Source organism: Brassica napus, chromosome C2, assembly GCF_020379485.1.
Source record: "Brassica napus cultivar Da-Ae chromosome C2, Da-Ae, whole genome shotgun sequence".
Taxonomy (NCBI): domain Eukaryota; kingdom Viridiplantae; phylum Streptophyta; class Magnoliopsida; order Brassicales; family Brassicaceae; genus Brassica; species Brassica napus.
This window is the reverse complement of record NC_063445.1, coordinates 26,371,058-26,385,450: the sequence shown is the minus strand read 5'-3', so window position 1 is coordinate 26,385,450 and position 14,393 is coordinate 26,371,058. Positions and strand designations below refer to the sequence as shown.

The 14,393-nt window shown below is 35.3% G+C and overlaps 1 protein-coding gene and 1 pseudogene across 1 annotated transcript; both read left to right on the top strand.

The window, feature by feature from the left end:
• The first annotated feature begins 3,367 nt into the window (after positions 1 to 3,367).
• LOC106381414 (probable inorganic phosphate transporter 1-9) lies at positions 3,368 to 6,561 on the top strand. The gene is made up of 2 exons (XM_013821309.3): positions 3,368 to 4,496; positions 5,518 to 6,561. Exons 1-2 carry the CDS (start codon positions 3,787 to 3,789, stop codon positions 6,425 to 6,427), a joined length of 1,620 nt encoding a protein of 539 aa, XP_013676763.1. The 5' UTR covers positions 3,368 to 3,786; the 3' UTR covers positions 6,428 to 6,561.
• A 5,072-nt stretch (positions 6,562 to 11,633) lies between these two features.
• LOC111206357 lies at positions 11,634 to 13,432 on the top strand (annotated as a pseudogene).
• Positions 13,433 to 14,393: the final 961 nt, after the last annotated feature.

Below are 14,393 nucleotides of genomic sequence, written 5' to 3'. Positions count from 1 at the left end.
AATTTTTTTTAAGTCTTCTTTGATATTGATCTCTGATTTTATTATGTAGCTTGCTCCCCGCAAAAAGGGACGAATTTATGGAGTGGGTTCTCTAAATCAATCTGTAGGATCCGTTTCTGCATCTTTTCCTTCTTCTAGCAGTTCTGAGGACCAGTCTTTGAAGAAGATCATCAAGGAACAAACTCTTGTGATTCAGAGCCAGGGAAATGAAATCGGGAGGCTGAGTGCTGCTGTTCGTTATCTAGCTACCAAAGATTCTACCTTGGCGAACATTCTTCAGTCCGAAGATGTGCCTTGTTCCCACAACTCCGAGGGCATGTCTCATGACTCTAGAGATGATGAATCTGATGCTATTTAGTTTGTTGATATCTTTGTTATGAATGTTAAAACTTTGTGTGTTTGTATTTCTTTGTATCGAATCTTGAATTTTTTCTATTTCAGTAATATTTTCGATAATTTAATAATTTTTTTATAATTTTTTCTAAAAAAAAATTGCTTTAGATTTTGCTAGAAAAAACAAATACTCGCAAAACGCTTGCAAAAGTGCAATGGAAAAGAACACGCAAATTTGCAAGGAAACAAAATACCGTTGCAAATTTGCAACGAAAATATTGCTTGCAAATTTGCGAGGAAAAGAATACCGTTGCAAATTTGCAACGAAAATATTGCTTGCAAATTTGCGATGAAAACAAAACGCTCGCAAATTAGCGAGGAAAGGTTCCGTTGCAAATCTGCAATGGAAACATTTCCTCGCAAATTTGCGCGTGTTTTGCAAGCGACGTCGTTTCCGTTGCAAAGTGCGACGATTATTTTTTCGTTGCAAATTTGCGACGAAAGTCATTCCAATTTGCGACTAAGGATTTGCAAGGGAATGTGTTTCCTCGCAAATAGCTCGCAAATGACGATTTGCAACGGAATTGCAATGCATTTTTCCCTTGCAAATGACGTGTTTTCTTGTAGTGGCTCCAGCAACCTTCTCAAATGTATCTTCATCTAATCCTTGATGGATTAGACAGAGAGCCTTCTTGTCTCTCTTCCTTGAATCTCTCAAACCATCCTTTTGTGTTTGAGATAAACCGCCATCATTCTCCAGTTCAACGAAGCCTTTCTCGACTATCTCCCACACATCATGTGCTCCTAAGATAGCCATCATCCTAAGACTCCAATTGTCATAGTTGCTCTTAGTGAGCAATGGAACTTGGAAGGGAACACCATTGTTTGCCATCTTCAAAAGGAACTTGTAGCTCTGATACCACTTTGTTGGAATGAAAAACTTTATAAAGATGGAGAAAGTGTTTTAAGTGTTTGAAGAGAAAGAAATTTTGTGAAGAAGAAAGATTTTATAACTTAGAAGAAGATTTTTATTACTTGTTACAAGCTTTATTTATTTCTTGGTGATGCAAAATGAGAAGAGAGTGGAGGTATTTATAGCCTCCAAAGTACAAAATATCTTACATATTTTAATCTTAAATCTAGAGAATTCTACTTAAAAATATAGATTATTTTATCTTAATTATCTAGATAATTCTATAAGAATATCTAGATTTTTATTTTAAGGAGGTGGATGATTTTTCTATAATTTGGGCTAAGTTTTGGATCAACACATGATTAACCCAATAATGTTTGATCCAAATCAAGTTTATTTTTCAACAATCCTTTAGTTGTATAGTGTTAGTCTCTTCTTCCATGTCTGAACACAGTTGTTATCCGAAGCTTACTTCAAAGTCCACAAATCAGTATGAGGAGTGAAAAGATCAATTTGGTTTCCGGTGATAGATATAAATGACATTCTCATATGAATTTGAAAGAATGCCTGAAAAAACGGGGAAAAAGTAACAAGCATAAGGTTTTGGTGAACGATCCTTCTTTGTTGTTGTGTCTTCACTCTTACCTTCTTGATCTTTGATCTCTGATCAGCATATTCTTCATCTGGAAACTGTAATTACCAGAGTGTAATTGTATTAAACATAAGAAATATCAAAAAGGTTATTGTGGGAATATGACCAGGCTTACTTGTCCTGTGACATTGTATAAACGGTTGGTCCATTCCAATTCCAGAATATAAATTTTTACAAACTTCTCCAGGGTTTTGTAAGAAGTATTCGATGTAATAGAATCCTGATCATATAGATCCAAGAAGCTTAACTTGCTATTGTGTCAACAACAAAACACATTCACGAGAGATTTTCACTTAATGTCTGCTTCATCTCATCATGATTTGTCCAGTCAATTTCTAGAATATCATATTTAAAACTTATTTTATGATTACTTTCCATAAAAATGATCTAATTTTTAAACTAACTTTTTTGAAGCTAAGCTGTTACTAAATCATGAAATGTGTGACTGGAGACTTGTAAATAAAATGAGGAAATTAAATTTGATAAGAAGGTTGCTTGGTCAGCAATTTAACGCGTATATCTAATTGAGGTTTAGATTGTTAAGGAATTCGACTGATTGAACCTTTACCATTGCTTGCTTATCCATCTTGTCCGTTTAAATTATACCTTCTTACTCTTTGAAGTCTTAACTTTACACTGCTTGCTTGTATAGAAAAGTCTTCTTGGGTCACTCTGCCATAATAGATTGGTTTTGGATTCTATCCCTTGAGGCCAGGAAAAAAAAACAAATGCACAAATCAACACCATGAACGCTGAGAATCGTAAGACTACTCACTCCAAAGTCATCTCACATGTATCTTTCAATAGTTCTGCCAAGGCTGTGCTGGACCACCCATCGGTCTTTGTCGATACTGGTGTGAGAGAAATTGCCTACATTGAGAAAAATCAAAGTAAGCTTTCACATTTCTTTTTCTCACCCTTGTTGGATAGTCAAAAGAGCCGTCTCAATACAAAACTCCCTCCTACTTATGCCACATGTTAAAACGAGAATGGCTGGACCATGCTTTGGGTTTCATAGTTACCAATGATATGAAGAGAATGTTACATTCTTTTCACCCATCTGCGTCTGAAAGAACTGTGGCCCTAAATACATCTTCTTGTGGCCTATGAACAGATAAGATCAAATGTGAGATTCAGAGGAAGGGAAGAGTATGCATACAAGGAGCTTGTACAGTTGTACATAATGCAAGTGCAACTGCTCTGCCCAGTGCGCGCCAGGTCCATTCTCAATCAGATCTTCCGGGAGATGTGGATTACTTGCTTGTTTTCTCCAGTAAAAAAAAGTAAAAAGAAATTACACGTTCGAGCCAGTAAATTATATATATATATATATATATATATATATATATAGAACATGGTTTATGAGCCGCTAATGTAGCGGCTTAGCCATGCAAGAACGCGGGAATATAGCAAGTAAGCAGCAAGGATATATATTACATAATTATAACTACACAATGAAAAATTATGAAAAATTGTTGTTGATAATTATTTCTTAGTTATCTATACATTCTTTATGCTACTCAAAACTATATCCTTATTCAAAAGTACAAAAGAGAATAGGGCTAACAAAAATAGTGAAGAAAAAAAAGCATAAAGTTACAAAAATTCTTGAAAGGAAAACCTTTTTGTGTTGTGCCCATCGTGAGAACACAAATAAAGACTTTATAGTCAGATTTTTTATATAAAAAACGTTATGGAAGTCAACTAAAGGAAGTGGACTCGATCCAGGAAGGTGTTGAGTTTCTCTTAGTCAACACAAAAGCATATTCCATGGTGCTCTCTCTAGGAAAAAACTCATCAAAACATTATATAATGAAGAGACAAAGACTTCACTTGTTCTCTCAGTTTGTGTCTCCACGAACTCCTCAGAAACTTCAAAAAAGCGACGATGCCGCCGCTGAGAGTGTTATCGGCGTTAGATGCGGCGAGGATACAGTGGTACCACTTCAAGGCGATAATAGTCGCCGGAATGGGACTTTTCACCGACGCTTACGATCTCTTCTGTATAGCTCCGGTCTTGAAAATGATCAGCAAAATCTATTACGACAATCAACCAGTCGGAACCGCTGTTCTCTCCACTTCTTACGCCATCGCTCTCTTAGGAACCGCCTTAGGTCAGCTCATCTTCGGCTACTTAGGCGACCGTGTCGGACGCACTCGAGTCTACGGTCTTTGTCTCTTGATCATGGTTCTAAGCTCCTTCGGCTGCGGGTTCTCCGTATGCACGACTCGCCGTTCTTGCGTCATGGCGAGTCTTGCCTTCTTTAGATTCGTTCTTGGACTCGGTATCGGTGGAGATTACCCTCTCTCCGCCACGATCATGTCTGAGTTCGCGAATAAGAAGACGCGTGGGGCTTTTATCGCGGCTGTGTTTTCAATGCAGGGGTTAGGGATCTTGATGAGCTCCGCCGTTACGATGGCTGTGTGCAAAGCGTTCAAGAACGCCGGAGAAGGGAGTTTAGAGATAACGAGAGCGGCGGGGATAGAGACTTTGGCTCCGGCGGAAGCGGATATTGCTTGGAGGTTGATTCTGATGATCGGTGCTCTTCCCGCTGCGTTAACGTTCTACTGGCGAATGCTTATGCCTGAAACCGCCAGGTTCCGTTCAATTATCTCTTTTCTTTTTATTTTCAGCCATAAAAAACAAAACAAAATATATTTTTAGTTTTTGTTGTATTTTCATGTTTATAAATACGCATCGTCTATGTACTATTTCTGTCATTAAAATTTTAATCGTGTGAGAAAAAAATGTCATGAAAATTTAAGCAAAATAATTCGATATGATTTTGTTCCTAGTAGTAGTAAGTAGTAAGTAAGCTGATTTGTGAGGGAGATATACAGAACGCTGTGGTATTACCTTTCAAGCAACCTCTCATTATATTGATAATATATGCAATAGTGTTAGCATTTTATTGTATAGTATATGGTTTTAGTATGCCTTGTGTGTATATAAGCTCCAGCTAAGAAACAGAGTTTAATTTAATTTTATTATATCTGGAATTAGTCTCTCCAGCTGATATGTAGTAGGTACTCTCTTCCAATCAAGTTCTCCCAATTTGATTATCTTTGCTTCATAAATAAAAATCGAAGATATTGGCTTTTTGTCTCTTCCGTGTGGTATATAATGTATGACCGATATGATTATCGATGATTCATTCAAACGCTGATTATGAAGCAAAAGTGATTAGTAATCAATTGAAAATCATCTAATTAGTTTGATTAACTAATGTGTTAGAAATGTCACACTTACTATAAATTAGGACAATATACTATGCAGAAAACATATGTCATTCATTCATTGTTAATATTGGTTTTAAGGTCCAATTTAATGAGCTTTGATAATATTATCTCTCTCCTTTTATTGTTAATTTAGCTGAAAATAAGAACATCCTAAATCATTTATATGTTTATATCAGAATAAATATCATATTTTGCTACGAAGTTTTACAAAAGTTTTGAATATATGTAGTATCCATTAACTAAAAGTCTAAAACTGATAACGTTTAGATGATTTTAACGAGGAATAGATCTTTATTTTAAAATTTTCACTTTTTCAGTGTTTTCTACTAAATAATCAAATCAATGGTCCAGTTACTTACATTTTTATAAATGCATGCAGATACACAGCACTAGTTGAGAACAATGCAACCCAAGCAACAAAAGACATGCAAAGAGTCATGTCCGTAACCATGACGCCTCCAATACCCGAAGAAGATTCGTCATCGGAGACACCACAACAACAACCGTCTTCATCCTCCTACAAACTCTTCTCCCGCCGTTTCCTCAGCCTCCACGGCCGTGACCTCTTCGCAGCCTCAGCCAACTGGTTCCTAGTGGACGTCGTCTTCTACACAAGCAACCTCCTCCTCGCTCAAATCTTTAACTTCTCCAATAAACATCCCAATTCCACAAACGTCTACGACTCTGCTTTCGAAGTGGCTAAGGTCGCAGCCATCGTAGCCGCTTGCTCCACCATCCCTGGCTACTGGTTCACAGTTTATTTCATCGACAGAGTGGGCCGGGTCAAGATTCAGATAATGGGCTTTTTTATTATGGCCCTTGTTTACTTAGCCGCTGGGATACCATACAGTTGGTATCGGTCTAAGCATGAGAAGAGTAATAATGATAAAGGCTTTATGGTTCTCTACGGATTGATCTTCTTCTTTAGCAACTTTGGTCCCAACACGACGACGTTTATTATCCCTGCTGAGCTTTTTCCGACGAGGTTTAGGTCAACGTGCCATGGAATTTCAGGAGCTGCCGGGAAGCTTGGAGCCATTGTTGGAATTGTTGGTTTCTTGTGGGCCACGAAACACAAACACTACGAGGAGGACGTTTTCCCAGACGTGAAACGCGTGAGGATAGCGTTTTTGATACTTGGCGGCGTTTGTATCGCTGGAGTGTTGGTTACTTATTTTTTCACGCGTGAGACTATGGGTAGATCGTTAGAAGACAACGAAGAGGACGAGATTAGTCCCACGTCAACAGCAGGAACATCTTCTGTTAATGTGTTACTTCCACGACAATAGTGATTTTGTTTTTTTTTTTTTATATATTTGAATTCACATTCTCATGTTTACACGAATATTTTCTTCTTTTTCACTTTTGTAATTCGGTGCATATTAAAGGGGTATGTAAATGTCAAAGCTTGATCGTACTGTTATTCAGTTTTGCGACCTACCCAGTTTAGAATAAACAAAAAAGAAAGTTAAATTGAGGATTTGATATTAGAACATGATTTAATATGAACATCACTTAAGTTTGGTTGGGAAAGAGGTACAGCTGTACTGCCCGCCACCCGGGTTCGAGCCTTGGCCACAACGGATTTAACATCCCTTCCGTTGGGGCGCTGGACCCTCTACGGGGATAGTTGGAAATGTGGTTGCCCAGATACCAGAGTTACCAAAAAAAAAAATTCTAGCTTACTAGTGTCGTTTTTATTCATCCTAATGCAACCTTTTTCTCCCCATTTTGGTCCCCAAGAATTCTTCACTATGACATAATCCATGCACTTGCTTGATCCGTACCCAACCGCGGCGGCCACACGGTAATCAAGCTAGTCGTCACCGCCCATTAAACACGCCTTTCACATAGCCTAGACGATGATACAAAACCTCAATAAAAGAGTACTATGCAATAGTTCTTTCAAGATGATTATGTAGTAAACGGTTATACATGTATGTTTAACACTTACACCCTTGTGTCATCTTTAACCCAACTCCAAAACTCTACTTTAGTGCGAGTGGTTGATACTATCCAAATACTCCACTTTTGCCTGTATAACGCGCGGATTGATTTTGCATGTACTATGCAATAGTTCTTTCAAGATGATTATGTAGTAAACGGTTATACATGTATGTTTAACACTTACACCCTTGTGTCATCTTTAACCCAACTCCAAAACTCTATTTTAGTGCGACTGATTCCAAATACTCCACTTTTGCCTGTATAACGCACGGATTGATTTGCCCCCCTCCCCCCTCCATCCTCAGGACCTTTTCACATTCATTGGCCATATACTGTAAAGGACGTCGTTCAGTGTCATGTGTTAGCATTCACGAACCAAATCTTCACATCAAATTGTCATTAAACCTTACAAATAAAATTATATTCGTCCTATCTCTCTTTGTAGGGAATTATAATCAAGACTCCGAGAAACTACTCGCGTGATAATATTTTGTATTTTATATAGATAGGCTATGAATGATTATACCCCAAGATGAATGACTCAATGATTATTATATGTCGAGGAATTCCGTAGAATAGTTTTTTTTTTTTAGTTTTTGTCACGAAAATAGCTTTCAATTAAAAAATGACCAAAATAAATTTTATTAAAGAGTAAAAATACATTTACATGCTAAGGTTAATTAATCTAGATTTATGGTTTAAAGTTAAAAGCATATGCAATAGAACACAAAAATTTCTTCTATATTTCACACTAAAATAGAGTAACTCTATTATAGAGTTGAATTTGTTCCAATGGTTCACTCTATAATAGAGTGAAATATAGAGTAATGTTGTTTTTTTATTTCAAATAGGAGCAAATTCAACTCTATAATAGAATTACTCTATTTTAGAGTAAAATATAGAGTAAAATTTTGTGTACCATTGGAGATGGTACAAGGGTTTGAGTTTTGAGGATAGAGTTTTAAATTTTAAAAAATTAAAAATTAGAATTTTTAAAATAAAAAATGAGTTATTTTAATCATTTTCTTTATTAAAAACTATTTTTGTTACAATAACTTAAAAATAGCTATATGAGAATATTACCCTGTTATGTTTGTAAGTTTTTATCAATCATATAGTGATTTCACCTTTTTAAAATGATTTTTTGCACTTCTTATAATGATTTACTAGTTTAAAATGTCTTTAACTAGAATCGAATAAACTAACATTTACTGGATCTTCTAAGTTCAAACAGATTAATAACAAATTTTGGATAAACGTAAAACTAAAATAAATTTAAATCCGTAGAATTAAAGAAAATAAGGGATTACTTGTGAACGGAAATGCGTGAGAGGTCATTCTCTGGTGGAGCAGGTCGGTGCTGCCATTGTCCTTTTTCCTCTTCCTCCTTCATTTATTACCTTTTCACCTTCTCCTTCTAGGCTTCTACTTCTTTTTTTTTTTGGTCATTTTTGAATTTCACTAAACGGAAGTACCATCCCAACAGTCGACAAGAGTCGCAACTCTTCCGAAGGCCAAAGACCAAAGGAGAGTTCACAAATCGAAATCCCAGAGACCCAAATTAAAAAAAACATAAATAGAAACATTACTCTAGAGAGGAATTCAAACCGAATTCAAACCGAATTTCATAACAGCACACTATTTTCTCTGCAATCTTTCTTAAGATTTAGTGATATAGATATAATAGAATAACTTATTTAACAAGTTTTTTTTTAATTTTGTGTGAAGCAAAAGAAACAAGAGTGCCATGTATGTGTTTATGCGAGACGTTTATGTTGCGCAGTTTGATTTTAACAGGTGTAAGTGATATTTTACTCCTAATCGCAGTTAAAATTTCCAAACTTAATATATTTTGCAACTTGCTATTTTTCTTTCTCTGTCATTTTCGAAGCTATTAAATTTGATACAGACATATATTACATACAAACAGACAAAGACGAGGAATGGACCCCTTTTGTCATTTGATTGACACATACTATAAGAGAGGTATTACAAACAGTCTTTTACTTTCATTTTAGTGATTTTTTTTTACCTAATATCTCAAAGTTTAGTGTAACGTAAACTATATACGAATTTACTAGCACAGTAATTCTGAACAATGTTACCATGACTTTTTACATTATTTCTGTTACACAGTGGCCAGTACCGTTTCTGCTTGTAAGGTGGTTTAACTTCTTTTTTTTTGGGTTCAAAGTAAGGTGTTTAACTTCAATTAAGTTACTAGATTCTTTAAGAGCGGGTATATTTTTTGTTTTACATCTTTTTAGGTCTTTTTAATTGGTAATTTAAATATATGTCTAATAGCATAAAGCATAATAAATAATATTCTAAATAATGATAAAGATAAAAGAAATAATAGTTGGACCATACTTTTATCAATGGATCACACTGCTATTTTAATAGAATAGATTTCAAAAATAAATTACATGAAATAGTGTTACCGATATGAGAAAGACTAGCCCTTACTGTGTTTAGCTACTAATTGATGTTCTGGCAAGTTTAATGATAGCAGACAAATTAATTCAATACATTAACTAAATGAATTTTTTTACCTTTTAGACAATAATGCAATATAGTTTAGTAGACCGACGGTATCATGTATTACTTGTGCAATAATAAACGGAAATAGGAAAAAAATAACAATTGAAAAAGGATAAAAAGAGTGTAACAGGGATATCATCAGAGCTAGAGAGATAGGCCCCTTAAAGAAAATAAATTAGATCTTAAAAAGTACATAAACTATATACTAAGTATTTAATAATGGATAGGCTTAGGTAAGCCTATGCAAGTACAGCAGGTTTTGAATTATTGGATGAAAGCATTTGTTCCCTAGATTTACTTCTAAAATCTTTTATAAAATCTAGTATTTATATAAATTATAGGGTTATCTAGGGTAACCGAATGACTTTTTTTTTGAAACACGGGTAAATGAATGATTTGGGAGATTTATCATAAGATCGTGTGGCCAGCCAAAAGTGAGATAGATAGTGTAATACGTTTTGCATTTACTACAGTTTAACCTGATTTTTATATCAGTCTATGCACGTGTACCGCCGGCAATCTGATTCTTCGACTATTTATATTTATAATGGAATAATTGATTTGATATAGTTTTTCTTTTCCTTTTGAACCACGATTTGATATAAGATTAAATAAACCTACTTCCACTAAACATAAACATAAACTTACTTCTAATATTATATTCCTTCTTTTAAAATCTGAAACATTTCAGATATTTTTTTGGTAAGCTATTATTCCAAATAGTTTACCTAAGTGATTTTCAGTTTTTGAGGATGAAAACAGTATCAAACAAAACCATTTAAAATTGTAATACATAATTGATTTAACAGTTGAGAAATACTAGTATAAAAGTAAGAGAAAGTTGCTAAAGAAAGAAATGGAAATGGATCTCAGGGAATATGTGTATATTCTATAAAATACTCCAGTAAATAAAAGAAAAAGGCCTGACTCGATGAATGTATACGCTTACACCCGCACGCATAACCCTCTGCCATCTTTACTGCACACTCCTTTCCCTTTTCTTCTTAAAAGTAAAATCTATTTGCTTTCATTTTGATGATCACAATACTAAAAGGGAGATAATCTCCAATTCTAACATGTTCACGTCAGCATAAAAAAATTTCCAATCAGAACATCTCGTTTTCGGGCTGGGCTTAAATTTTTTTCTGAATTTCTTTTGATTTGGGATTGGGCTTTTAGATCATCTAATAATTAGACCTAGGTCTACGACGCGGAGCTGAAGTCGCGTGTCTCTTCTCGCCTCCTCTACCACTTCGTCTTCCCTCTTCTCCTCTGCCACTTCGGCTTCTCCCCGTAAACTATTTCGACTGAGTTTTAATCGATCCATCAATACTCCTTTTTTATGGTTTCGTTTCAGTTCCTTTTTTTCCTCCGTCTTTATATACTGCTTTCAGCCACTCCTAAGTTAAGAATGAGCCATGTCATCAGAAACATTCGTGACTTACTCGCCGATTCGCCTCCGTCGACGAACAAATTATCTGATTCACACAAACCATTTTACATCTCACAATGCCCAATTGAAATCAGTTCTGAACACTGAAGAGAATATTATGCCTTCTCAATTACTTCACTGCTTGATGCTCATTATATAAGTTGTCGAGGATAGTGAGTTAAGATTCACCTTTGAGGCTCTGACTTGCCTGGACTTCTCAATTCATTGTTGCTCGCCTCCTCAGTTTGTGGGAGTCGCCTAACGTCAAGAAAAACGCAGGTACTTCCATATCTATTACATACTTCTTCTCGACGCAAAGGTTCGACACGAACATGTATCTTAAATAATGAAATACCTCACAGACTCACGCCTAATATTTCTAATCAAACTTTTTGGTATTTTGTGGTAGTTATCATTTTTGATTTTCATTCCTCTGTCTATCTCCTTTCTTCAAGTCTATAATACCTTCCGACTCATACATAGATGTTTGTCAAAGAATATACCGTCTCTGCTTAGGCGTGAGTCTCGATTTCGTTATCAGTAACTGTTTTATTGTTTTCGTAGTGAGACGAAGAATGTGGTAGGAAGTATTGAAATACTAATATTTGTTTACTTTTGTTTTAAAATTAGTGTGGTTTTTGTCAAGCCGGAGCCAAAGCACCAGACATCTCCATGCCTTGGACAAGGCCATCAAACTTCACGTCCTGCCGGAGAAACATCACATGACACTGCCAGAGAGTTGGAACCATCACACGCTTTGGAGGAAGATGATGGTAATGGAGAGTCAAACGCAAACACTGGTGGCTTTGGTATGGGGAGGTTCTAAGATGTGTCTGAGGAAGAAGGATGGATCTCTGTTCCATATAGTATAATATCCAATTTTGAAAGTTTTGAACTTTACCTTCTTCTCTACTTAATCTAATGTGGTGGTGATGTCTTCTTATTACAGAGGAGATCCCGAATAACTGGTCTGAGTCTGTTGATATTCAGTTATTACGTCTCTGGATCGCTCCTTTGTGTTTACTGGTATATGCTCTGTCTCTCAGATGTTTCATCATTTAAAACTGATACAAACTGTTGTAACATCAGAGGCATTTGTTTCTACTTACAGGGGAGCAGATTCAGATCCTTGCAGTTGCATGCTTATCTGAGAGTAAAGGGGACGCCGAGATTATCACCCCTTTTAAAGTTGCTGAGGTGATGAGCAAAACTTTACAGAGAAATCTCTCTGACAATGGGACGAGTACACCATCAAGGGATGGGGAATTGAGCCCTGATGGTCAGTTTGCAACTCAGAACAGTGACAATCCTGGTAAAGAGAGTTTGGATTCACAAAAAGGACGTATCTAATGGCGAATCAATTTTCAGGATGGAAGATCAATAAGAGAAGAACATAAGACTTCATTTCCAGGTTTCAGAAGTCTCATTTCTTTGTTAGGATCGCAGAGTCTGGTGAGCCGCTTTGGTCAAAGAAACCTCTGTGTTGGGAGATACAAAGCTAGAGGAAAAGCGGGAAAAAAGAGACCTTGTGTTAGTGCTTTTTTAGATAGAGGAGAGTTTGATCTTAATGTTGTTGGAGGTGTAGCAAGAAGTAAGGCAAAATGTTGTGCCTTACCCAATGGAGACACATGATGGTAATTCTTATAAGTTGTTGTTTTAACCTACTGAATCTCACACAATGCCTTTATTTGGAAGGGTGAAGGTCTCATTACAAGTTTATATCGTTGACTGTCCCACATAACCAATCATTGAGATACTGCAGTTTGAGAAGCATCAAGACATGGACCAACTTTCTGATCATGAACACAAGGATCCATATGGGAACCTTTTGAAGTGGTTGATACCGTTGGATAACACTATTTCTCAGCAACCCCGTTCTTTACCACCTCCTATAAGCTCTACCCCAGATATCAGCAGCAGTGCACACAAGCCATTACTCTCTTCTGGCTCAGGATCTCAGCTCTTCTCATTCGTCCATTTTAGAAGCTACTCCATGTTACTTCTGCCGGCGCCAAACACTACACCAGTTACTGGACCCGTAAAATCTGAAAGCTCCAAACCATCATTTGACCTTGAAGACTGGAACTGTTACTCAAGTCAAACATTATGGAACAGTCACAAGTCTGGGACTGAAGAGCTCTTATCTTTCCGGGGTGTCCCTTTGGAGCGGGATAAACTCTTTGTTCGTTGTGGACTTGAAGGCATATGCATTCCTGCTAAGAAGATGGAGGAAGAAACTTTTGATATCAATTCTTTTACAGCTGATTGTAATACAGATAAACATTTAATATAAATAGTTTTAAATTTTTATAATAAATTCTAATGTATATATGTAACATGGTCATATTTAATATAATATGGGTATATTTTGTGAACTCTTTGGAGGTTCAATCTTGACGGACAAGAGGGAATAGCAGAGCATAAATCCCAGTGATATATTGATGGGCTTTAAAACAAAATAAATGTCAAAAATGTTGACTACATACAATTTGTATCACCTGTTTACGAATTTATAAACATAAACAAAGAATTAACTATTTAATATCACTAAGCTTCAATGTGAAATAAACTTTAGTATCACTAGGCACAAGCTAGGTTTTTAGATTTGTGGAATCATAACAAAACGAGAAACGAAAAGAATGGAAAAAACTCAAGGAAAATGATACAGTCAAATAAGTGGCAATGTAAATTAGACCGAAGTAAAAGTAAAATAAAAAACCATTATACAAATTCGAATAAGGTGGCACTACAGATAAGTAAATGATAAGAAGAGTAACAAAAGAGTTTGTAGCAAAGACACAAAGAAAAACACAAGAAATTCAGATAAGGAAAAAAATATAAATTGAAAAATTGTTAGTAAAACGGAAAATTCAAGAATCATATACAATATCAAAACCTTAGAACAACACAAATGAACCCTGTAGGCAATAAGTAAAATCAATGACCACATCAAAACACAAAATTCACAAATACGGTATCACTTACAAACATGATCGTGACACCTAACAATTATATATTTAAGATTGTGACATTTGTTAATATATCTTATAATTAAAGATAAATTACATTTACGTATTTTATGTTTTTTACATATTATAAAATTATAAGTATATATTTTATAATTAAAAAATTCAGTAACTATTACATTTACGTATTATATGTTTTTTTGTGGAATGTTTAATAATTTTAGTAATTTATGATTTTGAATAAAATTCAATGCAAAGTTTAAAATCTAAATATTAAGTTGTGAATATTTGTTCAAAGCTTTTATAAAAAAAAAATTCAAAGCAAATTTGATTGTGTTTCGACCATTCTCTTCTACGAACTTGAGATGC